General features: G+C 37.7%; 1 protein-coding gene across 10 annotated transcripts in view; it reads left to right on the top strand.

The window, feature by feature from the left end:
* The window catches only part of ZMYND11 (zinc finger MYND-type containing 11), a 142425-nt gene that overhangs the window by 52193 nt on the left and 62265 nt on the right, over positions 1–27967 (top strand). For 8 of the 10 annotated variants that reach the window (XM_079759410.1, XM_079759411.1, XM_079759405.1 and 5 more), the window contains exon 2: positions 2003–2137. The exons of 1 other annotated variant lie outside the window; for it this stretch is intronic. In XM_079759410.1, coding sequence (XP_079615536.1) covers positions 2022–2137 — 116 coding nt within the window. In that variant the 5' untranslated portion in view covers positions 2003–2021. Of the gene's footprint in view, positions 1–2002; positions 2138–15117; positions 15234–27967 lie in introns of those variants that run through there. One more of the 10 variants, XM_079759414.1, reaches the window with a different exon arrangement.

Below are 27967 nucleotides of genomic sequence, written 5' to 3'. Positions count from 1 at the left end.
GAGGAGTTCAGTTTCGTAGTAATGTAATATACATTAAGGAAGGATGGATTGAAAAGTTTGGTTTGCCGTATTAATGAAGACTTAAAATGACAAACTGTGTATATAGGATATAAGAAACGTATTTTCTGAGGTTTTCTTTTTATTGATGAACACCAGAACTTCAAATTATATTTATACTAGAGCCTGGTGCATGAAATTCATGCATGGGTAGGGTCCCTAGGCCTGGCCAGCGATCAGGGCCGATCGGGGCCTTCCTTCCCGTGCTGCCTTCCTTTGTTCCGCACTGCCCGCTGGTGGTCAGCACATGTCATAGCGTGCGATCAAACTCCCGGTCTCCTGGTCAAACTCCCGTGGGGACAATTTGCATATTAGCCTTTTATATATATAGATATGATAGAAAGATTTGTCTATTTTGCTATTGCTATATTCCTAGAGCATACAGAAGAGTTGAATGAATGATTTTAGATTTCATTAAGAAAGGAGAATTTCAGCAATTGTATGTTAAAGAGACCTTGCTCTACTGGGTCATACTGTTTTTGGTACTATTATATGGTTCAGGTATTAATTGTTTTCACTTTACTTGGTTTGCATTCTTTGCAATGTTCTCTTTGGGCTCCTAAAACTGAGCATCTTCCTTATGGTGTACCTTCATTAATAGGGCATATGTATTCACCTGTGAGTTGGTTCAGGTAGATCCCAGAATTCTTTGGTTTTCACTTTACATCTGTTTTCCTGAAGCTTGGCATTGCTTAATTCTTTAGTCTTGATTTTAACTATTTGTAGGAATTGACATCACTTTTAGGGTTTCTGCTACTTTCCCTCATTGTATTCTTTTGGTTGTTAGATTATGTTATATAAAATTATTTATTTAGGTACTATTTCTTCAATGTTAACTTTGCTGTTATATATTTTCTATAGTTTTGAACAAGTTATTCTTAATTTTACACATATTTTGAAAAAACATTTTATAAGTTGAATTAAAGTTAACTGTTCCTGTTTGTATTCTTTAGTGCTTGCTCTAGGGATTATAACATGCATCCTCAATTTACCATAGTCCCCATTGAATTACTATAAAACCACTTCACATAAAGTGTAAGAATTTACATGATGGTAATTATTACTGTCTCTTCCCTGTTTGTGGTGATATTGTAACCTATTTTATGTCTACATATGTTATAAATCTAATCATAACAATTATTTTTATCTTTGCTTTAAACAGCCAATCATCTTTTAAAAGCAAAGATAAACAGGTCCCTTCATGCCCTGCTGAGAGTCCAGGGATACCTCTTTCTGTGGTAATAGCACAGGCATTCAGGCTGCAACCCCATTTCCCCCCCATCTTACCAGGATACATTAGTGGCCATTTTCCTTAGTTCACTCAGAATACTAAAATTTGAATAAAATAGCAATGTTGTTTCCAAATAATGTAATGAACAACCAATACTAATCCAAGCACATGAACATTTGTGTATCTGCCCCAGCCTTTCACACCTCAGCCAGAAATAACTGCCTTATATTCTCTGTTTATGGTTTTACTTTAAAGAAAGAGAATGTTGTTTTCATTTATCAGTAAGATTACATAAAATTGAAAATTTAAACCATGAGTATAATAAACTGAGGAACCAAAGAATTAGGGCATTTAAATTTCATTTTATATCAATCTGTAAGATGAGGCACAATGTAATGTCAAAAAATGAAATTTTATGTTGTAATATTTTTATATTTAAATATATTTTGATAAATTGGAATAAGGTGACCATTTGTCATTAGGACGATGTTTTTTAACTTTTGGGTCTTAAAATTTCATTCTTTATGAAGTAATGAAGTGAATGATAATTTTTATGAAAGTAATTGATGATGTGTATTGCAGAAAATAAAAAGTTGGTCATATTACATACTACATTAGTGTACTCAGCAGTATTCAAGAGGTGCTGATAGTGTTAATTATAATTCATTTTGTAATCCATGCTTTTTGTCCTTATATTTTTGTATATTCCTACAGCTAAAGCAGTTAACAGGTCATGGCACGTTTAACAAAAAGACGACAGGCGGATACAAAAGCTATCCAGCATCTTTGGGCAGCCATTGAGATTATACGGAACCAGAAGCAAATTGCCAACATTGACCGTATTACAAAGTAAGTAAATTTAAACAAAAATATCTCTGTAAAATTTCATATAAGACTTTGGGATAAAAGGTCCAAAAATACTTATTTATTATGATAACATATATTACAAAGTACTAGTCACTCTTTGCCTTGCAGGAGTATACAGTTGTTAGAAAAACAAATACAGAAACATACACAATCAACTTGTGTTTAGAGGTTTTATAAATAAATGTTATTATTCACTATTTGTAATAGTACTTTAGTTATCAAAAATTTAACTCTTGAAACAAGTCTTTATATGTTTTTTGTTAAAAAGGCTTTTAATTAATCACTTTTATTTAAACTATCTAAAAACTGTTCATTATTGATTTTAATAAAGGATAAGCATGGTACCTATAGTAAATAACATCCTTTTAGTTCATAGCCCACTAACCAAGAATGTTTAATATTTTATTTGAATGTTTAACAATATTATTCTATAGTTTAAAAATATAGTAAATAAATCTTAGTTAAAAAAAGAAAGTTCTTTTTCCCTCTAGTTTCCAATGCTATTATTTATCTTGATAGACCAAGATTCAGTATAGGAAAAATCAGACTGCTTTATGAATATTCAATTTTCATGTTAAATATTAGTTATAAGGGAGTCTTCAAATAGAACTTGATTTTATTATATTTGTTTTCCTGGGTATTTTTAAAGGAACAAAGCTAAAAAAAATTTTTTTAATGTTTAAATATTTTTTTGGTAAGTTAGAATTTCTTTATACTTATTCCTCCCACACATTTTTAGATGTTATCTGCAAAAAATGGAAAACATGATTTATATAAAAGCTCATTTAATTAAATATTTATGTTGGCCTTTATTAATAAGCAACAAAAGTGAGTACCATATATTTTTGTCCCTTACCTATATTCTGGTGGAGAAGATTATAAAGGTTAGCTAAGAGAGAAGCAACAGGAGAAGGTGAAAGGAATGTTATATATTGTTCTCAATCTGTATTTACACTTTGAATATTTTAAAGTTTCCTATGTACAAGTCCTAACTCCTATAAGCTAATGGAAGAAAAAAGGTGGGTAACACCTATGTGGGAAATAAAAATGAAAATAAAAATAAGTAGCTAATAATAATTAAATTTATAATACTTTATGTTTTTAAATAAAGCAACTAATTTGAGGCATGACAACTAAATGCAAGTTACAGTGAAATAATATTGGTATAAAAACATTTTTAAAAACATCTCAAAGAATTAAAAGCTCAAAGTATTTTCCCATGATTGGGAATTTTTTATTAAAAAAACCCATGTAGCTTATGTATATCAAAATTGTTTATAGAAGAAAGTAGAAATGAAATACTATTCTTTGGATTTAATTTTTAAAATTAAAGTCATTTAAGGCTGACTAAACTGTTTTTTCAGGCTATTCTTTCTAAGCCATGGCATCTTTCTCTAAAAGCTTTAAAAGGATGGTCTCTAGGAATCTGTGGGAATCTCCCAGTGTGAGATGTACACAGTTTGGCCTTCAACATCGCTATTAGGCTATACCAGTGGTCGGCAAACTGCAGCTCTCGAGCCACATGTGGCTCTTTGGCCCCTTGAGTGTGGCTCTTCCACAAAATACTACGGCCTGGGTGAGTCTATTTTGAAGAAGTGGCATTAGAAGAAGTTTAAGTTTAAAAAATTTGGCTCTCAAAAAGAAATTTCAATCAGACTGTTGATACTTGGCTCTGTTGACTAATGCGTTTGCCGACCACTGGGCTATACCAACCTGCTGATCTGGGAGTCAGAGAATTAATCCTACAGAAGTGGATGCAGGTGTCTTTGGATGGTCATAACATCTTGTTTGTACATACATATGTACACATGTTAAATTATAATAAAAGATACAGAGGTTGTTAACAGAATTGTACAACTCTTCTCATTTTGCATTATGGATTGTTGATAAACATTTTCTTTGCTCCTTTCTTCATTGGTACAGCGTTAGGGATGCCAAGGCTTATTTTTCTTCATATCTTAAGGTCCATAGATCTTAAGATAAATATGAATAAACTAGAGGCCCGGTGCATGAAAATTCATGCACTGGGGGGGGGGGTGTCCCCTCAGCCCGGCCTGCCCCCTCTCACAGTCCGGGAGCCCTCAGGGGCAGGAGGCGACCTGGCAATCAGGGGAAGGCGATGCCCCCATCACATCTCTGCTGCTGCCACTGCCGGCAGCGCAAACTTTGGCGGGCCCTGGTTACCTGAGCCTCGGGTGGCCCTGGTCGGCTGGGCAGCCACCCTCCGAGGCTTGCCTATGCCTCGGGCCAATCTTGGGCAGCTGGGGGGCTGAGGGGACTGGGAGACTCTGAAGCAGGTACGCGGAGCGGTCGGACCCACCTGGGGGTGGGCCTGGCCATGCCACATGCCTGCCACACCGGCGGGGCTGAGGGGACTGGGCGCCACCATTTTGTGGCTGTGGGCGCCGCCATCTTTGAGGGCGTGGCAGCCAATTAGCATATTCCCTCCTTATTGTCTGTGGGTGCTACCATCTTTGTGAGGGCGTGACGGTCAATTAGCATATTCCCTCTTTATTAGGTAGGATTAATTTACCTACCAAATAGTCATTGTTTTATTAGACTTATCCAAAGGTGAAAAGTACTTAAGTAAACCAGAGGGTAAGTGTTTAAGAGTGGTTCCCAGTGTTTTTTCTGCTTCATCTCATCTGAGAGTATGCTATTTTCCTTTTTATTAGGGGGGTAAGCTTCATAGCATGCTGTACTTTTTTTTTTATAACATTAGTCACATGTGTAATTACCTCCCTGCCGGACCATCAGCCCCAGGAAGGAGCTATCTAGCTAACTGCCTAGCCCAGTGGTCGGCAAACTCATTAGTCAACAGAGCCAAGTATCAACAGTACAATGATTGAAATTTCTTTTGAGAGCCGAAAACTGACTTCTGCAAACCGACTTCTGCGCATGGGCCACAAAGTTTCAATCGCACTGTACGTGTGCGCCCGCACGTGGTATTTGTGGAAGAGCCACACTCAAGGGGCCAAAGAGCCGCGTGTGGCTTGCGAGCACCGTTTGCCGACCACTGGCCTAGCCTAATGCCTTGTCTTGCTCATTATCATTATACTTGCCAAGGTAAGTTAGGAAGAAACATTGGACCATGACAAGAAGTCAAGTCTTGCTTTAAAGCCTAATATTCCTGTTCTGTATTCTAAATTTAGGTACTTTTCTAGCATTAGACTAATTTTAAATCAAGTTGCTCTGCTTATTTATAGCCAATTCTGAACACACAGGTATCTTAATCTTTACAAATAATCTTAAATTACTGAAGGCTGTAGTAGAGTAATAGAATGCATATGTAGTCATTATGTTTCATTCTGTATTATGATTAGTGAGTGACTCCATTATAAAAATAAAAGCTACATAACTTTAAAATGATGCTTTAAAAGTTTTAGGCTTTGGGGTCATGGCTCTTCATAATATTTGGAAGCCTGGCACACCTGAAACACTGTAGTTTACTTATGTATAGTGTTTAAGTTCTTCTTTTGTTTAGGTTTGGTATGACTTTTAAGCCACTTTTAATCTATAGGTTTCTTGCTCATCTTTTTTGTTGTTGTTTTCCTTTGCAATTTATTTGTTGAAGAAACTGATTCTTTTGCTATTTGGTTTCCTATAGCCTGACTTTTGCTTATTGCATCCCTGGGGTGGACTTTAACCTTTTTCTCATTCCTCTGAATTTCATGGAAATTGGTATTTATCTATAGAATTGGGGGTGGGAAAACAAATCACTCTTGTTTTCCTCTCAGGAGGCCTTAATGCCTGTTGTTTCTCATATGTGAGGTTAGTAGCTTTGATACAAAGGATTAAAGATTGCAAAATGATGGTAGTCTAATTTTATTCTTACTTTTTTTTTTAACTGGAATACTTCTGCTTAAGGACGTAAGCTTCCCATTACTTACTGTTTGATTCATATTGGAAAAGTAGAATAACTGATTGTTTTCCTTTATTTACCAGTTTTCAACATCGTATCCTCTAATGGTAACCAATTAGTTTTTTAAAGTGTTATTTGGAATTTATGCATTTGATATATTTCAGTCCATTTCTGATGTAATCTTTATTGATGCTCAAAATTTCCCATCTTTGACCAGTTGGAGCTTATTCACATTTCTGAAGTTACTCTGCTCTCCAATACAGCAGGATTTTACATACACCCTTCCCCTATATTTCTCCAGGGGCATTTGGTTTCTTTCAGTTAGAAATAGTATTTCAAGAGCACTTTCTCGCCCTCATTGTGCTCATTAATGCTAAGTCAGTCTCTCTAGGAATCTAATGGACAGAGTTTTGGAAATAAGTATAATTGTAAAAGAAAAAAACGATCTCATGAATTCATACTGTTATTTTCCACTTGAATTTATGTCTGTTGGGTTTTACTTAACTCTTTTATCTAAAATCTTTAGGTCCTTTCTTACACAGTAAGGGTCATATTCTCAAGGACATCATGAATGATAACATTTTGGAGTATCATGTAATAATCACTCAGTTGTTTTATCCAACATTATGTACCAAGCTATTTGAGTATAATAACAACACTATAACAAATAATAGTTTTGTGAAAACCATATGAATTGCTTTTTAGAATCAGGTGTACTGATTCTAAACTATCAGAGAATATAGCAATTACATATTATACTTTCTTCCTAATAACCACCATTTAGTCTTCTATAAGTAGCTATTTCATGCTTATCACTAGCCCTATGTTGATATTTAAAGTTCATTCTCTAGTAGATTCTTTTCCCCCAATTTCATTGAGATATAATCCACACTGTGTTAGTTTAAATTGTACAACTTAATGATTTGTTATATGTTTATATTGCAAAATCATCACCTCAATAAGTTTAGTTAACATGCATCATTTCATATAGTTACATTTTTTCTTTGTGATAACGTTTAAGACTTATTCTCATAGCAATTTTCAAAATATACAGTACAGTATTATTAATAACTAGAGGCCTGGTGCACAGATTTGTGCACTGGTGGGGTCCTTCGGCCTGGCCTGTGGGGATAGGGCCGAAACCGGCTCTTCGACATCTTCCGAGGGGTCCCGGATTGTGCGAGGGTGTCTCGGGTAACGCACCCTGGAATCGGGCTCCCTCCTCTCTGGTTCCAGAGAACTGCAGCTGCCAAGTCACCGCAGCTTGGCGGCTCCTGTGTTGAGCGTCTGCCCCCTGGTGGTCAGTGCGCGTCATAGCTACTGGCCAGTTGGCCGGTCGGCCAGTCGCTTAGGCTTTTATATAGATAGTCACTATGCTGTACATTACTCCACAGAAATTATTTATCTTATGCTAGAAGTTTGTACCTTCTGTCCGCCCCCAAACCCTGCCTCTGGCAACCACTAATCTGTTCTTTATATATCTATGAGTTTGGTTTTTATAGATTCCATATATAAGTGAGGTTGCACAGTATTTATCCCCCCCCCCCAATTTATTTCGCTTAGCATACTGCCCTCGGGGTCCATTTACATTGTCACAAAATGATAGAATTTCCTTTTTTTAAAATGGCTGAATAATAATACCATATAATTTTTTTATCCAGTCATCTGTCATTGGACACTCAGGTTGTTTCCATGTTTGTGTTATTAATAATGCTGCTATCGCCGAAACTGGTTTGGCTCAGTGGATAGAGCATCGGCCTGTGGACTCGAGGGTCCCAGGTTCGATTCCGGTCAAGGGCATGTACCTTGGTTGCAGGCACATCCCCAGTAGGGGGTGTGCAAGAGGCAGCTGATTGATGTTTCTCTCTCATTGATGTTTCTAACTCTCTATCCCTCTCTCTTCCTCTCTATAAAAAAATCAATAAAATATATTTAAAAAAAATAATGCTGCTATGAACATGGGGAGCAGATGGAAAATAACTTTATCTTTTTGATATAGTGATTTCATATCTTTTTGATATAGAGATTTCATTTCCTTTGGATAAATATGCAAAAGTGAAATTGTTGGATCATATGCTAATTCTATTTTGATTTTTTGAGGAACCTCCATACTGTTTTCCATATTGGCAGCACTATCTAATAGTAGATTCCTTTTTTGTTGTTAATACTCACCCAAGAATATTTTTTCCATTTTTTTTTAAGAGAATGGAATGTGGGGGAGAGAGAGAAATACTAATGTGAGAGAGACCCATCAATTGGTTGCTTCCAGCATGTGCCCAGACTGGGCCCAGAATTGAACCTGCAACCCAACTACGTGCACTTGACCAGAAAAAACCTGCACCCTTTTGGTGTATGGGCCGATGCTCTAACCAGTGAGCCACACTGGCCAGGGCTAGTTGTAGATTTTTTTTTGATTTTTTTTAACAAAATCTATATAATTTATAAATGCTTAACAAATATAGTGAATTCCAGTTTGTTGGGAGAGGCAGTCTGCTATGGACCCTGAGTACTTGCACATTTTGCTTATAGTGACTTTCTTCAATGCCAATCTGTGCTCTGACCATGAACAGCATCTATAGCTAGTCATATAGGCGGTTAAGCAGGTCAGGGAGACACATTGAGACTACCGTAATCATTCTGTGGAGGCAAGGGACTGGTTAGTTTACTGCATGCTATAAAAGTGCAGAGCCTTTAACCTTGGGTTCTCAACTGTAGCAAAACCCATTGTACATGTAGCTGACATTTGGTCCACTGCATTACCCCAGGAGACTTGGATTTAGGGGAGCCAGTAGTGCCATGCTATTGCCTCTGATGTTTGATGTGCTGTGAGCAATAAATTTTCTTGCTCTGAGCTACTGAGTCTTATTGCCTATTTCTGGCGCCTGTGACAAACTAATCTGCTTCTTTAATAATCTCTTTTGGAGTCTTGTTACTTCTTGCCATGTTCTATGAGGTTGGGGTTCTTTCCTGAACAAACCGACTTGCTGAATTCCAAATATAGGCAGAAGGGATGCCTGAGGTTTAAAAGAAAGATCTTCTGGATGATTAAAGTAGGTGTCATTTCATGGAGAAAAAAGGAGAGCATTGGAACTAATCAATTATTGAAGAATTGTAAAAAGGAAAAAAAAAAAAGGAATTTCCCTTCCTGATATATGAGGTTGACATATAAGTATAAGCAACATGACATCACACAGTTCTTCGTGACTCCTCAGACTTAACAATTTGGAAATCATCCATTGTTGTCATTTTAAGTACAACATTGCTTTTTTCTTACTATCTTGTCCTTATAAGTCTATAGACATTTCTATAAGGTAGGTAAATGCAGTGTTCTTTCCCCAAACTTCACTTCTAGTAAATAACCTTGCGTGGCTGTTTTTGATTCTGTTTGTGGTAATGTTCGGAGTTATTTTCCAGCTGCAGTGATTGTTCTTTTCGTGTCTCCTTCCAGGGCTCCACTTTATCCTTCCACCCTGATGTACTCTGACCCCTTTCCCTCAAAGTAGCCTTCAATCTCAGTTTTCACTTTTCTTCCATATTCCCAAATCAATTTCTAGTTTCATCTTTTCTATCAGTAGCATGGCATCTACATTTTTAAAATTTAAATACTTTATTATTGAAAATATTACCTATGTGTCCTTTTTTCCCCCATTGACCTCTCCCCGGCCGCCCCCGTCCCCCAGCACATGTCCCATTCCCCCTACTGTCTGTGTCCTTCAGTTATGCTTATATACATGCATGCAACTCCTTTGCCTGATCTCTTACCCCCCCCTCCCATCCCCTCCCCCCACCTTCTCTACAAGGCTCAACGGTCTGTTCAATGCTTCCGTGTTTCTGGATCTATTTTAGCTCATCAGTTTATGTTGTTCATTGTATTCAACAAATGAGAGAGATCATGTGATATTTATCTTTCTCCGACTGGCTGTTGCAAATGGTAAGAGTTCTTTATTTTTTACAGCAGCATAGTATTCAGTTGTGTAGTACCACAGTTTTTTAATCCACTCATCTGCTGGTGGGCACTTGCCTGGCTTCTGGCTGAGCGGCGCTCCCCCTGTGGGAGCACACTGACCACCAAGGGGCAGCTTCTGCATTGAGCGTCTGCCCCTGGTGGTCAGTGCACGTCATAGTGACCGATAGTTCTGCCGTTTGGTCGATTTGCATATTAGCCTTTTATTATATAGGAAGTGCATTTAGGGTTTCCTCCATGTTCTTTTATGGCTTGATCATTCATTTCTTTTCAGTGCTGAATAATATTCAGTTGTGTAGATGGACTTCAGTTTATTTATCCTCCCACCTTGAAGGATATCATGGTTCCTTCCAAGTTCTGGCAATTATGGGTAAAGCTGCAATATAGTTTTGATTTTTAACATTTTCTTCCTTTGCAACTTCTAGTTATGACATTTTTTCTGCTGTATATTCACTCTTGTGTATCTTCTAGTTTAGACTTCACAGCTGAAGTAATTTTAAAAATTTACTTTTAATGTTTAACTCATTTCTGAGTTTTTCTAACTCTAATGTATATTTCCTCTATATCTTCCATAATTTTCATGTCTTTTTTCATGATTAGAATAGTAGTTATAATTTTCATCTATCTTGTTGGCACATCTCTTGGACCTGCTTTCATTGTAAGGATGTTATTCTGCTCCTTCAATCAGTCTTCATGCTGGTCATTTTGATATGAAATTAGTTTTTCTGAACTTGTATCAGAGAAAGGTGGTTAGAATAGTCTTTTGAGATTTATGGCTTTAAAGTTCCCTTTTCTATAATTTTTATGATCAATCAAATGATTTCCTGCTGCTTCTTCACTTTCTTTCCCACTGCTTTTTTCTGGAACCACCCCTTTATTTTGTTCTCATTGTCCTTACATTGAAGATCTTTTTGACCTGAGCTAGCAGTATTTGATATTTTTACCATTATTGCTCACAATTACTTTATAATATGGGGCTCCATCCTTGGAAAGCAGCTTTGGCTGATTAAGTTTGAATGTTCATGGGGCCCATTATGCTCCAGCCCCTTAGACACTACCATGAATTCATGAATTACCATGATTCACCTGCAAATGGGAGTGTGTAAAACCCTATCTGGTTTCAACTGCTATTCTCAAATTGGCCCACTGTACTTTCTAGTGACTGTCTGTTGCTTCTTTTATTCTATACTAGAAGCCCGGTGCACGAAATTCGCGCACGGCGAGGGATTGTCCCTCAGCCCAGCCTGTACCCTCTCCAATCTGGGACTCCTGGAGGGATGTCCGACTGCCTGATTAGGCCCGATCCTGGTGGGATCGGGCCTAAACGGGCAGTCGGACATCCCTCTCACAATCCAGGACTGCTGGCTCCCAACTGCTTGCCTGCCTGCCTGCCTTCCTGATTGCCCCTAACCGCTTCTGCCTGCCAGCCTGATCACCCCCTAACCACTCCGCAGCCAGCCTGGTTGATGCTTAACTGCTCCCCTGCCAGCCTGTTTGCCCTCAACTTCCCTCCTCTGCCAGCCTGGTCACCCCTAACTGCCCTCTCCTGCAGGGTTGATCACCTCCAACTGACCTCCCTTGCAAGCCTGGTCCCTCTCAACTGCCCTCCCTTGCAGGCCGGGTGCCTCCCAACTGCCCTCTCCTTCTGGCCATCTTGTGGTGGCCATCTTGTGTCCACATGGGGGCAGGATCTTTGACCACATGGGGGCAGCTATATTGTGTTGCAGTGATGATCAATCTGTATATTACTCTTTTATTAGATAGGATAGAGGCCTGGTGCACGGGTGGGGGCCAGCTGGTTTGCCCTGAAGGGTGTCCCGGATCAGGGTGGGGTTCCCTTGGGGCGTGGGGCGGCCTGAGCGAGGGGCCTGTGGTGGTTTGCAGGCCGGCCACGCCCCCTGGCAACCCAAGTGGAGGCCCTGGTATCTGGAATTTATTTTCCTTCTACAATTGAAACTTTGTAACCTGGAGCGGAGCCAAGCCTGCTGCTTCCTCCGGGGCGGCAGCCATTTCTGTGGCAGTTAATTCACCTTCTACAATTGAAACTTTGTTGCCTTAAGCGGGTGAGCCTGGCCAGGGTGTGCGGAAAGCTTTGCTTCCCCTGTTGCAGCCGGCAACCCTGGCCTGCTTTCTCAAGCTCCATTCTGCCACCATTTGTTTGAATTTGTTTACCTTCTATAATTGAAACTTTGTAGCTTGAGTGGAGGCTTAGGCCTGCAATGGCTATGGAAAGCTTGGCTTCCTCTGTTACCTGGGAAACCTTGCACTCTGTGGCTGTAGCCATCTTGGATGGGGTTAATTTGCATACTTGCCCTGATTGGCTGGTGGGCGTGGCTTATGTAGCGGAGTGATGGTTAATTTGCATATTATCTTTTTATTAGAGAGGATACTCCTTTCATTAAATACTCTTGTTGTGCCCCTCTGTTTTCTCCTACATAGGTGTCAATACTAATTGGGATTATAGTTCTTGGACATTTACCCTCACCTGCTCAAATTTTGGGATTCATGAGGATTTTTCACCTCTTAATTCTGTTGTTTATGTTATCTAAGGGTAGGGTTTTTGCTTGTTTGTTTTTAGCAAAACAACCACTCTTGTTTACAGGTTTGGGAGAGATTAAAAATTATGCTACCTTCACTGTCTTCCCAGTTCACATCAGTCTTGTGATTTTTCTTAAAAGAAAAGATAAGATAGTTGGTAAAGGCACTGGATATTTTCTGAAGTCCTGAAAGCAGAGCTAAAAACCATAAAAGTTTCTTCTGGCAGAAGCAAATCCAAGGGACATTCTTCATGTTTGTATATAACACTGAACACATCAGACTCTATAGCAGTATTATCTTCAAACACAGGACAGTTAAAATACTAAGATTCAAGTTGAAATTTACAAAGAGCCCTAGCCGAGTGGCTCAGTGGTTAGAGCATTGGCCTGAGGACTGAAGGGTCTCCGGTTCTTTTCTAGTCAAGGGCCCGTACCTTGGTTTCAGGCTTGCACTGGTGTGATGTGTTTCTCTCACATCAATGTTTTTCTCTCTTTTTCTCTGTCTCTCCCCCTCCCTTCCAGTTTCTCTAAAATTCAATGGAAAAAATACCCTCCGGTGAGGATTAACAAAAAATAAATAACATAAAGTCATTTACAAAGAAATTCCATGAGTGGAAGCCTCAGATCCTCAAAATTATTTGAACAATTGGGGACTGATAATAATTTCCTCATCTTTGTAACAAAATAGAATTTTTCTGTTGCAAATGTTTCTTCCACCTAATCAGATAATATCTAACTTTAGGGTTTATAGCTGTAGTCTCCTATTGGGCTTCACTATATCTCTTTTTGTTGTTTGTTTGTTAATCCTCACTTGAATGTATTTTTTTCCTTTGAAATTTTTTTAGAGAGAAAAGGAGGGAGAGAGGGAGGGAGGGAGGGAGAGGGAGAAGGGAGAGAGAGATTGATGTGAGAGAGACACATCAATCAATGGTTACCTCCCACATACACCCCGACTGGGGCCTGGGATTGAGCCTGCAATCCAGGTACTGGCCCTTTACTGGGAATCCAACCCTCAGCCCTTTGGTGTTTGGGTGGATGCTCTAACCATTGAGAAACACTGGCCAGGGTATAGCACCTCTTTAATAAAGAGTCTTGAGTCCTTTTTACCATTTTCTTTTAATTTTTCTTTAAAAATACTGCTGATGTTTTGTTAAAAAATAGTAGAAAAGTATTATAAATTTGAGAATTACTGTTGAGATTTGAATATTTCAAATATTTAAAATTATAACTAAGAGAAACTTCTTTAACAAATTCTCTTTGGGAATGGAAAGTATTTTTACAAAAGAGTTGGTCTGAAATCAAAATACATATATGGGATTAAGTTTGACATTTAGTTATGGGTAAGTTGTCCCTTTGATTTAAAAATTTTTTTTCTTTTTAACTCTCACCTAAAGATATGCTTTTTTTATTTAAAGAGAGCAAGGGAGAGAGAAACATCAATCGGTTGCCTCTGGTACACACCCTGACACTAGAAATCAAACCCTTAACTTGGGTATGTGCCCTGATGGGAATCAAACCCACAACCTTTTGGTGTATGGGATGACACTTCAACCAACTGAGCCACCCAGCCATGGCCTAAAGGCTCATTTTTGTAAGTTGATTTACTGATAATATAAAATTACATAGATGTCTTCATTAGTATAAAATTAAATGTCTTCATTTTGGAGCTAAATAAGCAAAAATTTTGGTCTCAGTAAAAACATTTTACATTCTTAGAAACTGAAGGATGTTCTGTGGTGTTTAATTATCAAAATGGAAACAAATGAGTCATTTTATCATAAGAAAGATCCTGTATAGTAGTTTAGATGAAGATAAGCATAGGCTTATATCTTGTAAGAGCAGCTTCTCTTTTAGTTTAAAAGTCTGTAAATGCTAAGTTATAATTAGCAGATAGGAATTCATCAATTTTATGATGTTTTGATAGGCATCATGAAATTAAAGTTTTGAAGTATTTGATTACTTAGCATTTATATAAAGCAAATATTCATAGCACATTTTTATGCTTAAAATCATGATATTAGCCTTTGTTTTACAGTTTTTAAATCAAGGGGCAAAGAGATAAAGCATCATATAAAAACAAAATCAGAAACAAAAATGTAATTTACTTTCGATCTCTAAGATTACCAATATGATTTATAACTCATTGTCGTGTTACTTTTCTAAACATTACCTATATTTTAATATACAATAAAAATAAGTTACATACATCATTTATTTTTTCTCTTCAATTCAAACAAATTATTCACATCTAATTTGGATAATTATGATACGGTATTTGAGTTTCATAAGTATTTGTACTAGTTATAAGGTTATTTAAAGACAGACATTGAAATAAGTATGGATTTTATATTATCTCTACCAGCATTATTGGCTCGTTTCTGTCATTGGAAGAGGTCATTTTATTTTTTTGTCAGCTGTTGCAAAAAGCAATTGAACCTTTGTTTTTTTTTCCTGTCTTGAGTAACTTTGATTTTATTTTGAGAGGTGATCACATTTGTGACTAGTATGATTAGACTAACATTGGATTAGTAGACTAGCCCCGTTCAAGTTAATGTTTCAGATTAGGGCATCTATTAATTACATGTATTGCTTACTTTAGGGTCAAAACCCAATTAGAAAATGTGACCTCTGACCTCTTGTGACATGTTTGGCATTGAGATTTCTGAGTTCTCCTGGAGTTCTTCCTGTCGCTACCGACAGACATAAGCCCAAACTGTAAGTCCTCTTTGTGTGTAGGTTGCAACCAGGTACCCATTATTTATTTGTTGATTACGATTTAATCTTATGAAACCCACAGTTTCTAGGAGCTGTTTACTAAAGTTATAATTTTGCTTTGTCTCTGTCAGTTTCTGTTCCTTCATTAGATTTTATTTACTCTAGAGGAGGAAAATGGCCATTGTCTAAATTACTTCTTTGGAAATAAATTAGTTTTTAAAAAGTACCAGTTAATATGCTATATATATAATCCTAAGAATTCCTCACAGCATTACGAAGTACATTCTCACTTCAGTCTACATGGATTTTGTACCTATCTTTTATGGTCGCCGATTGGCAGGTACACTACCCTTGTTACCATTATTATTTTATTTTACATAATAGCCTTATGGAAGAACTGATTCTGAATGACCATAATTCACAATTCCACAGTGAGTTTTTTTGTTTTGTTTTTTTACTTAAGTATGCCATATTCTTATGATACTCCTCTTGGTTTAGTTTGTTGTGTAGCTGTTTTTATGTTTGACATTTCTCTGCAGATCTGTGAAGGAAACATAAAGACAAGGCATAGATTTGAATGGGATCAGTGTGGGAATTAGTCCTTGGAAGTTGGATGGGGTTTGGTGAGGCAGAGAGTCGAAGCAAAGGACTGTAGGGTTTTAAGGAAAAGGGGATGAAAGGGCGAGGGCTAGAAAAGGAGAGCCTGTGTACCAGCTTTAATTTTTATCCTGTAGCTAGAAGGGAATAGTGAATGTCTTTGAAATGGTGAAAGTAAAACAGACTCATTTTTTCCTCCCCAGGTACATTGAATAGTCCTCTTAGATGTCTCTTGAGTTTGCCTGCTCTTCCCTCTCTTGGCCTGGGTTTTCCTGCCTCTGCAGTGGCTGCAGGTTTCTAATTGGACTTCCAGCTTCCTGGTCTTGCTAGTCTGTTTTTCCCCCTATCATTGGTGTCAGAGATATTTTTCAAAATACCATCTTATCAACTGTTTCACTATAAAAGCCTTTTTTTCTATTGCCCATGAAGGCCAGATTCCTGTCCAGGTGTTAATGCCCTGCCTTTCTCTTCTGCATTCTCCTGCTGCTTCCCACTCAAGGTGCTGCACTCTGGATGCACTGGGCTCTACTGTTTCCACACTTTGCCTGGGATGCCTGTCCTCTTGGACCCGTCTGTCAGGCAGGCTCCTCTTTCAATTCAAATCTCCTAGGAAGTTGTTCCTGACACCTTTAAATCAACCGAAGCCTCACATTTTATCAGCTATTTTTCTAGATTTTAGTTTTGTGTTCTTCTTAAAATCCTCTTGATTTCCCCATTGAGCATAAAGTGTACATACCTGAACAGGGCATTTGTGCAGAGCCCTTCACTGTTAGATCCTCACTTTTTTTTTTTTTTTCCTTTTCATGCCCTGTGTCTGCCCACTTACAGCTCCATATGATTCCCAATTACCCGAATGCTCTATGATTTATTTTGTATTCTTCCTTCATTAATGGACATAATAAACATACCCTTTCTTTTAAGATCCAACTCAAATATCTCCTTTGATATACTGATTCATTTCTCACTATAATCAATCTCAGTACCATTGCTTTTTGCTCACATATTAATATGTATAAAATTCAATTTTATTATTCATTACAGTCTCTTGCAAATTATGGAAAAATATTTCTGCCGAAACCGGTTTGGCTCAGTGGATAGAGCGTTGGCCTGTGGACTGAAGGGTCCCGGGTTTGATTCCGGTCAAGGGCATGTACCTTGGTTGCGGGCACATCCCCAGTGGGGGGTGTGCAAGAGGCAGCTGATCGATGTTTCTCTCTCATCGATGTTTCTAACTCTCTCTCCCTCTCTGTAAAATATCAATAAGATATATTAAAAAAGAAAAAGAAAAATATTTCTGCTTCCTTTGCTGGTTATAAACTTCTCAAGGGCAGGGCATACATCTTTCCTATCTTTGGATCTTAGCGTGAAGCTGGGACAAGGCATGGAGAAAAGGTTTCTTAATAGTCAGTTGCATTAATTGAAGGAGCTGTTTGAGAACACTGAATAGTTACTTTGTGACAAAGCACTGTGCTTTACATGACTTAACTCATTTAATTTTCACAGCAACTCCCTGAGGTCTATTGTCATTATCTTCATTTTCCTGATCCAAGATGATAAAGCTTGGACAGGTGAAATAAATTATCTAAGGCCACACAGGTTTTCAGCAGAATATAGAGCTGTCTGATGTGTTTGTCCAAGCTCTTAACCATTAAATGTTTTCTTTTGATATTTAGTGAATTTATGTTTGTATCCTGCACACTTTGACTCTTGTTTTCTACATTGTACTTCCATATTATCTCATTTCACCATAGCAGCAACTCTCTGACATTAAAATTACCACCACTTTATAGGTGAAGAATTTGAGGCTGTTTGAGTAAATTATTTGTCCCAGGTTAAGTATTAGAATTAGGAAGAACCTAGTTCTTCAGAGTTTATTCTAAATTTTTAAATAAATTGATTGATGAAGAGTTCACAGAGATGCTATTTAGGTTTTGAAGTTTATTAATTTGTGTTCAACACAATTTTAAAATAAAATATTTGTTGTATACCTATCCATCTATAAAGCACCTAGTGGCAGATCATTATTACTTTAATTTTTTTATAGTAAAATACATAGCATGAAACTTACCATTTTAACCTGGTTTAAGTGCACAGCCTCATTGGTGTTAAATACATTTAATTGTGCAGCCATGACCACCATTCATCTCCAGGACTTTTTCAATCTTGTAAAACTGAAACTCATTACCTATTAAACAATAACTTCCCTACCCCTGGCAACCACAACCACCATTCTACTTTCTGTCTTTATAATTGTGACTAAGCACCACATAGAAGTGGAATTGTACAGTATTAGTCTTCTTGTGACTAGCTTATTTCACTTAGCATAATGCCCTCAGGCTTTATCCACATTGTGGCATATTCCAGAATTTTCTTTGTTTTGCATATATACCACATTTTGCTTATCAATTTATCTGTCAGTAGACACTTGAGTTACTCCCCATTTTTAGCTATTGTGATTAATGCTGCTATGAACATGGTGTACAAGTATTTCTTTGAGACCCTGCTTTCAATCCTTTTGGGTCAATACCCAGAAGTGGAATTGCTGGATCATATGGCAATTCTATTTTTAATTTGTTGAGTCACCATACTGTTTTCCACACTGTGCCATTTTACCTTTTCACCAGCATTGCACAAAGGTTCCAATTTCTCATTATCCTCATCAACACTGTTTTCTGTTATTTTGATAGCAGCCATCCTAGTGGGTGGGAGGTGGTATCTCACTTTAGTTTTGATTTGCATTACCTTAATAGTGATGTTGAGTATATTTTCATGTGTTTATTTGCCTTTTATGTATCTTCTTTGGAGAAATGTCTGTACAAGTCCTTTGCACAATCGGGTTGTTCATTGTTGCGTTTTGGGAGTTCTCTATATGTTCTGGACAATAATCCCTTATCAAATAGATGATTTGCAAATATTTTCTCTCACTTAAAGATTGCTTTTTGACTACATGGCTAGTAGTTCATAGCAGCATTAATTACTTTGTGACAAAGCACTGTGCTTTATATGACTTTAGTGTCTCCTATACAAAATTTTTAATTTCCAAAGTCCTATGTCTATTTTTCTTTTGCCTGTGCATTTGGTGTCATATCCAAGAAATCATTGCCAAATCCTATGTTGTGAGCTTTAGTCTCTTCTGAGAGTTTTATTGTTTTAGGTCTGACATTTAGTTCTTTGATCAGTTTTGCGTTATTTTTGTATATTGTGTTAGGGTAAGGGTCTAATTCTTTTCCACTGCTCTTAGATATCCAGTTTTCCCAGCACCATTTTAAAAAATAAATTCAAAGTTTGCTTTATTTTTTTAAAATATATTTTTATTAATTTCAGAGAGGAAGGGAGAGAGAGATAGAAACATCAATGATGAGAATCATTTATCAGCTGCCTCCTGGCGATGGAGCCTGCAACCCACGTATGTGCTCTGATTGGGAATCGAACTATGACCTCTTGGCGCAACCATTGATCCACACCGGCCAGGCACCCAGCACCATTTGTTGAAAAGACTGTTCCCCATTGAGTGGTTTTGGCACCCTTGTCAAAAATCATTTGAATGTATGTATATGTGAGGTTTTATTTCTGGGATCTCTATTCCATTCTATTCTTCTGCATATTTGTCTTAATGCCGGTACCACTTAGTTTTGATTACTGTGGCTTTGTAATAAGTTTTGAAGTTAGGAAGTGGGATCCTCTAATTTTTCTTTTTCTTTTTCAAGATTGTTTTTACTATTTTGGGATACCTTTAGATTTACATATGAATGTTAGGGTGGGTTTTTCTGTGTCTGATAAAAAATGTCATTGGGGCCCTGACTGGTTTGGCTCAGTGGATAGAGCGTTGGCCTGCGGACTGAAGGGTCCCAGGTTCGATTCCGGTCAAGGGCATGTACCTTGGTTGCGAGCACATCCCCAGTGGGGAGTGTGCAGAGGCAGCTGATTGATGTTTCTAACTCACTATCCCTCTCCCTTCCTCTCTGTAAAAAATCAATAAAATATATTAAAAAAATGTCATTGGGATTTTAATGGGGATTACATTTATGTAGATCGCTTTGGGTAGTAATTGACATTTTAACAATATTAAGTTTTCTAATCCATGAACATGTGATGTTTCCATTTACTTACATCTTTAATTTCTTTTAGCAACGTTCTATAGTTTTGATTGTATACATTTTCATCTTTTTAATTCCTAAGTATTTTGTACTTTTTGATGCTAATGCAAGTGAAATTATTTTAATAATTTTCTTTTTAAATTGTTGATTGTTCATCTATAAAAATGGAACTGATTTTTGTGTATTGACTTTGTATGGCTTTGTTGGCTCCACTTATTAGTTACTATAGCTTTTTTTGTGAAGTCTTTAGAATTTTCTACATATATGATAATATCATTTGCAAAGACAATTTTACTACTTCTCCAATTTGGATGCCTTTTATATAATTTTCTTGCCTAATTGCTCTGGCTAGAACTTCTAATATTGTGTTTAATAGGGGTGGTGAAAGTTGCCTTTTTTCTGAGCTTATTATCTTTAAGTATGTTGTTCACTGTGGGTTTTTCATACATGGCTTATAGTGTGGTGAAGTAGTTTCCTTCTATATCCAATTTATTGATTTTATTTTTTATCCTGAAAGGGTGTTGAATCTTGTCAAAGGCTTTTTTTGCATCTATTGAGATTGAACATGAATTTTGTTTTGGTACACATTAATAAAATGTGGTGTATCACAGTTATTGACTTGTATATATTGAATCATCCTTGTATCTATAAAGCACCCAGTGGCAAAGCATTTGGTTTAAAAAAAATTTTTTTTCTAGAAGTAATATAACCATTTTGCAGGCTACTTGAAAAATAGAAAACAGAAAAATAATCACCTATAATTCCTCTATCCAAACTCACATAAGGGACCCATTTTATTTCTAGTCATGTTTCATGCTTGTTTTTGGTGCCTCACATTATTTAGCCTTTTTTTGTTGTTATATGATCACCTTAAATTATCATTGGTAATGGCTGCATGATAGTCTGTTGAAACTGTTCATTAATATACTGTGGGAGAAAGGAGGGATGAAACGCAAGATATTTATTGTAAGATTTGCATTACATTATCTTTTTACCTTCAAAACAACCACATGTGTTAACACTATGAATTTTACTTTATAAAAATGCACATTGGGATGCAGAGAGGTTAAGTAAGTTGTCCAGGGTCTTGCAGCTGGTAACTTGTAGAGCTGGTGTTTGAACTGAGATCTGTGTGACTTCAAAGGCCTTATTTTTTCCACTGTACTTTTATATTGTCCATATGTCATCTATTGATTTCTTATAATACCTCTGTATTCTTATTATACAAATATCCAGTAATGAGATAAATACAAATAATGAGGTACAAACTTATAAGAATAAATGATAATTAGTGCAGGAACCATTTACTTAGAACATATTAAGTGCTGGGCACTGGGCTGAGTACTTTGCATTTATCACCTTGTTTAGCTTTTATTATAACCCTGTGGTACCTGTTATCATCTGCTTTTTTAAAATCACCATTCTGCCATTGTATTTTTAGATAACTTACGTGTTTCCATTTTTCCCCACTGTGTTCAATAATTGTCTTGCATTATAGACTTTCCCCATGCTTTGAATTATTTCCTTACAATGGATACTCGGGTTATCTTCAGTTTTCCCTCTATCACAAATAACCATGCATTGCTCCAATTCTTTACTACCATAGTAATAGTTTCCTTTTTGACCTAAATGAGGAATTCATTAATGTGTATATCCAGGGAACAGATTCCTCATAGAGTATAGATTATCTACACTTAATTTGACTTGGCTCTCAAGAGAGTATGTCTCATTCTACATGTTCATTAGCAGTGCACAAGGATTCGGTTTCCCCTGTCCTTGTGTATGATCAGTCTGTTATGATTGGCCCCTAGCCTTAGGAAATCACTAATTTGCTTTCCGTCACAATGATTAGTTCTGCTTGTTCTAGAATTTTATATAAATGGAATCATATATTATGTTCTTTTTAATGATTAGCTTCTCTTAGTCATCATGTTTTAAGATTAATTTGCTGCATATATTGTAGTTTATTCTTTTTCGTTGTTAGGTAGTATTGCATCATATGGATATACCACAGTTTTTAAAATTCATTTATCTGCCGAGGGACATTTGGGATGTTTCCACTTGGGGACTGTTAGGATAAAAGCTACACTGTGTTTTCATGTACACATGTAGGTGATGTATATTCAGATAAATATACAATATAAGATAAATATAAGAATACCTGTAACTGGGGTAAGAGTGAAGGGGCACTACTAGTAGTTATACTGGTACAACATGTAGAACAGACAGTTCAGGAAAAAGGGTGAAAGGTGGATGGGTTTTAATGGTATATATGTGTACATTGTATTCATATATGTTTATCAAATAAATATACACAGTATATTTTATTAGACCTTCATTTGTTTCAAAAATATTTTAAGGACAATTAGAAAAAAATGTAAGTAAATAGAGTAAGGTAATATATATTAGAAGGGGATGAGAAGTAGGGGGAAAAGAAAAAAAGAAAGTATAGGACATAAAATCGAGTCAGGAATAAAGTTCTGGCAGACCCCACAACTTGCTAAGGATGCTACAAATCTGGCTTTCCGTTTTCTAGTAGGTAATACAAAGGGAAGCCTCACTTGCATAATAATGTATAAAGGAATTAATTGCTGAGTTGAAATATAGTTATTTGTAATAGTTCTGAAACCAGAAAGAAATTTATCCCTAGGATTTTAATAAAGTTAACCACTTTATATTTGTTTCAAGCTCATGTCAGATGGCAGTGTCTGTCTACTTCTGTGTCTGAGTAGTTAGGCTGAGGTTTCAGGCAGTTTTAGTGAGAACATTACAGTTATATAAGAAAAGTATGCCAAACTGCTACTCTGCCATTGCTTGTGCTCTTTTTTTTTTTTCCAATTACAAAGGAAATTGAAACATGAAACTTGAAGTATACTCTGAAATTATGGGGCAGTACTAACCTTATCCAAATCATTCAGAACACACTTAAGTTTGTTATATTTCCATCACAATGAATGCCTCTGGACTTCATGATAGTGTGAAGCTACTTGTATTGACAAGAGGACAGTACAAGTGTTCGTATGTTTTCTAGTTAGTAGAAAACATATCAGTACATTTTGTGGTGGTTTCTTCTCCCCCAGGACATGCTCATACTTAACAGTGTCTCATTGGTATGCTCACCTCCCAGAATGTTCCTTAAACAATGGTAATACATAATTCTGAGAATGTATCATTATTAGAAGAGTTAATGGTGGTAGATAATTACTTTTAGGAAATTATGGCTCATGAGATTTCTTACTTTGGTAAAAATGTTAAATCTGTAATGGTTGTCACCATTAGCTATATATTTTTTGTCTTGGAACATGCTCATTTATCTCAGGAGAGATTAAACAAATTAGGATTTTGCAGTCTGTTGCTTGGATACACTTCAGTGCTCAGCAGCAGTTGGGAAGTGGTGTCCTGGGGGAAATGTGGGGAAGAGAATTACAGGAAAGGAAATGGATGGAATGGGAGAAAATTAAAAAGTTACTGAAAAAGTTCAGAGACATTAAGTATAACATTTCAGTATTAGACATTTACATACTATTCATCATTTACGCTAAGTGAAATTAAAATAGATTAGATGGTCACTGTAAATGCATCTCAAATACGAATTGCTATTTTTGCCTCTTTATTTGATGGATAAGCAGCCTGGAAAAAAAAAAAAAAGAGAGAGAGAGAGAACTATGGAGTGACCATAACCTGATTTATTAGCATAAAAGTATTTTCACTTGAAGTAAACCTGCCTGAGTATTTGATGATCTTAGAAGAGAAATAATGGATTGGGATCTTTTGCTATGTTTAAGGTTTATCACATAAATCACTTAGTCCTTCAGAATTTATTTGTGATTCACTGACATATTTAGCCTGCAGTGCTCAGGAAGAGAACATTAATTACTCTTCATTAACATCTAGAGCACTCTAGCTCAATTCTACTTTTTAAGAAAAGTAGGTGAGAATCAATATATTTTCCAAAAGAATAGAAGAGTAGGGGAAAAATAGGAATTCCTCAAGTTTAGGCACTACTTTATGAGCTTGTGTTTGTTAATACTTGACACGATTGGTGATTTCTGTCACAATAAATATTAAACCAAACATCTTACATTGCTCATATAAGGTTTGGATTCATAGCATAGATCACACACATGATCCTCTGACAGATCAACTGTGTTGTTAGGTATGTTTTTAATCTTTTGATATGTCTTTTTGCTAATTATTCCCTGTTTTAATTTTCTTACTCTTAGAATTTGTAATCTTAATTTTGTGTTTAAATCTGTCTTTTACTTGTTTCTTCCATTGTTATGATTTATAATTTTCCCCCAAATAGCTGATAAATATTTTGTCCTAATTCTTATTTTCTGTTATATTTAAATATTTAATCATTCAAAATTTAAATGATGTAGATATGAATTATTTTTATCCAGATTGACATTTAGTTATTCCACTATCACTTGCTAAATATTGTTACATTTTCCTTTTTTTAAGAAAGTTTCTATATACACTTTTATTGTCTTTCCCAGCCTCCCCTTTTACTAAACTCTTGCAAAGTTCAAATCTCCCTGGCACTTGCTTGGCTCCCAGAACATGGCGTGAGGGCACTCAGAGGTCAGTCAGCCATGGCCCCCAAGCTTCCTGCCATACACCATGTCGCTGCCTGCCCAGGAGCCACCTACGTCTACATTTTCCCTTCTTTTATAATGCTTACCTTTTGCGTTTAGATTCTTGTATATTTGGACCTATTTCTAGGTATTCTGATCTTTTGTATTGTTCTTTTGTTTGAAATTTTTTAGTCTGGAGCCGAACATTCAACATCTTCAAGGTATGCCATTGTACCAGAGTTCATAAATTAAGGAATGTTTGGATGTTAACTAGACTTACTGTGGTGATCATTTTGCAATATATACAAATACTGAATAATTATGCTGTACACTTGAAACTAATATTATATGTCAGTTATATCTCAAAAAATAAGTTTGAAAAAAAGAAATTAAGCAATTTTGATAATTGTACTATTTTATATAAGATAATAAAATTAGGAGAAGCTGATAAAGGATATATAGGAACTTTATTATTTTTGCAACTCTTCTGCAAGTCTAGAATTAATCCTATCTAATAAAAGAGTAATATGCAAATTGACCATCACTCCAACACACAAGATGGCTGCCCCCATGTGGTCAAAGATGGCTGCCCCCATGTGGTCAAAGATGGCTGCCCCCATGTGGACACAAGATGGCCGCCACAAGATGGCCAGCAGTGGAGGGCAGTTGGGAGGGACCAGGCCTGCAAGGGAGGGCAGTTGGGGGCGATCAAGCCTGCAGGGGAGGGCAGTTAGGGGTAACCAGGCCAGCAGAGGAGGGAAGTTGGGGGCGACCGGGCCTGCAGGGAAGGGCAGTTGAGGGGGGGACCCAGGCCTGCAGGGGAGAGCAGTTGGGGTGGGACCAGGCCTGCAGGGGAGGGCAGTTAGGGGTGACCAGGCCTGCAGGGGAGGGCAGTTAGGGGCAAACAGGGTGTCAGGGGAGCAATTAGGCATCAATCAGGCTGGCAGGCAGAAGTGGTTAGGGGCAATCAGGAAGGCAGACAGGCGAACAGGTGGGAGCCAGCAGTCCTGGATTGTGACAGGGATGTCTGACTGCCCATTTAGGATCGGGCCTAAACAGGCAGTTGGACATCCCTCAAGGGGTCCCAGATTGGAGAGGGTGCAGGCTGGGCTGAGGGACACCCCTCCTCCCCCGTGCACGAATTTCATGCACCGGGCCTCTAGTTTAAAATAAAAGATTTTATAAAATGGCATTGAGATTTTCTGTTACTCATGAATATATTTGAGCATTTATTGATTACAAATATTATGCGAGGCACTGTCTAATATAATTTGCCATCTGCTCCCAGTGGTGGCAGTTTCCTGGCTGCAGCTGCAGATAGGTCAGCAAATTGGTCCTGTGATTGGAAGGCCTTAAAAGGAAGTAAATAATACCTATTTGGAAAACATTTAAATGCAAATGTAACAACTATTTAAAATAATGTATACATGTTCTTAGCCTTTAAGGCGACAATTTTTAATGGATGTTAGATCACTTACTCTTTATTCTAATTTTCCTAAACCCAGACTTTTTATTCAGAAAACAAAACCCCTTAATGGGCCCTTAATTCAGAGCTGTTACATTCCCAGACTACAACGATACTAGGAGGAGCCACTTTTTGGTGTTGATGGAGTTTTCATGTTTTGTAGAACTAATCCTTCATCCATACCCTCTCCTGATATATCCTGTCCTTGTGAAAAGGGCTCCCTAAGTCCATCCTGAATCGTTCCTCATGAACATCTTTGTGGTTGTTCATGGGCCAAGGGCTAGAATAAATGGGTTTAGCTGACTTCAGTTCTCTTTGAACTAAGGGAAGTTGAGCCCAACATGCTATCACTAAAGAGCAAGTAAAGCTCTTTTTTAATTGTCTTTACTCCATGCTGTACAGATGTTGGCGTGCACTGTAGATACGAAGACCTATCTGTATGGTGAAATTCAGTGAATTAAAATATAACAAGGAATAATAGAATGTATTGCCATTTTTGTTTAAAAAACAGACAGACAGCTCGGCCATTGTGGCTCAGTGGTTGAGCATCGACCTATGAAAGAGGGGGTCACAGTTTGATTCCCAGTCAGAGCACATGCCCGGGTTGTGGGCTCCATCCCCAGTAGGAGGCAGCTGATCAACGATTCCCTCTCATCATTGATGTTTCTATCTCTCTTTCTCCCTCTCTAAATCAGGAGTGGGGAACCTTTTACTGCCAAGGTCATTTGGATATTTATAACATCATTCACTTAATATAAATTTATGTTGATATGAAAAAAGCTCTTAGATTTATTGAATTTTGAGTTGCACCTGCAGTTGCCTTGGTAGGGCTAGATCAAATGATTTCATGGGCCTTGTACGGCCCACAGGGCAGACATTCCCCACCTCTGCTCTAAGACCAAGAAGAATCAAAGGTGAGTTTGAAAAAATTGGCAAGCATATGTGAGAGAAAGGAACTTTCATACATTGCTGGAGGGATGGTGTAAATGGTACTTACTTTTGAAAAGTAATAATTTTTATCTAATAGATGAACAAACAAAATTCTTAAAGGCATACCATGAAAAAATGTTTTCTTCCTACATGTGTGCTGAGCTACTCAGTTCTCCTCGGACAGTTCCTGGAATATACCTCTTGAACTCTTTTGCGTATACAGAGGTAATTACAGAATGCTTTTCAGAAATTGTACCCTTTTATATACAACTAGAGGCCCAGTGCACGACATTTGTGCATGGGGCGGGGGGCGGGGGGGATCCCTCAGCCCGGCCTGCACCCTTTAGCAGTCCGGGAACACTCAGGGGATGTCCGACTGATGGACATCCTTAGCGCTGCTGAGGAGGTGGGAGAGGCTCCTGCTGCTGCGCTCGCCAGCCGTCAGCCATTTTGTGGCTGAGCAGGACCCCCTCCCCCCCATGGGAGCGCACTGACCACCAGGGGGCAGCGCCTGCATTGAGTGTCTGCCCCCTGGTGGTCAGTGCGTGTCATAGTGACTAGTCGTTCTGCCATTTGGTCGATTTGCATATTACCCTTTTATTATATAGGATGATATTTTTTCACTGATTTTTTTTTTAATTGAGGTATAATTGACAAATAACTTCATATTAGTTTTAGGTATACAACATAATGATTCAGTATCCTATCTAATAAAGAGGAAATATGCCAATTGACCATCACACCCTCACAAAGATGGAGGCGCACACAGCCACAAGATGGTGGCCCCCAGTCCCCTCAGCCCCCCAGCTGCCCAGAGCCGGCCCAAGGCTCAGGCAAGCCTCGGATGTCAGCTGCCTAGCCGCCCAGGGCCACCCGAGGCTCAGGTAACCAGGGCCAGCCGAGGCTTGCGCTGCTGGCAGTGGCAGCAGCAGAGGTGTGATGGGGGCATTGCCTTCCCCTGATCTCCAGGTCACCTGTCCCTGAGGGCTCCCGGACTGTGAGAGGGGGCAGGCTGGGCTGAGGGAACCCCCCTCCAGTGCATGAATTTTCATGCACTGGGCCTCTAGT

Source organism: Cnephaeus nilssonii, assembly GCF_951640355.1.
Source record: "Cnephaeus nilssonii genome assembly, chromosome: 1".
Lineage (NCBI taxonomy): Eukaryota > Metazoa > Chordata > Mammalia > Chiroptera > Vespertilionidae > Cnephaeus > Cnephaeus nilssonii.
Note: the sequence above shows the minus strand (reverse complement) of the source record. Positions and strands in the feature narration are given on the sequence as shown.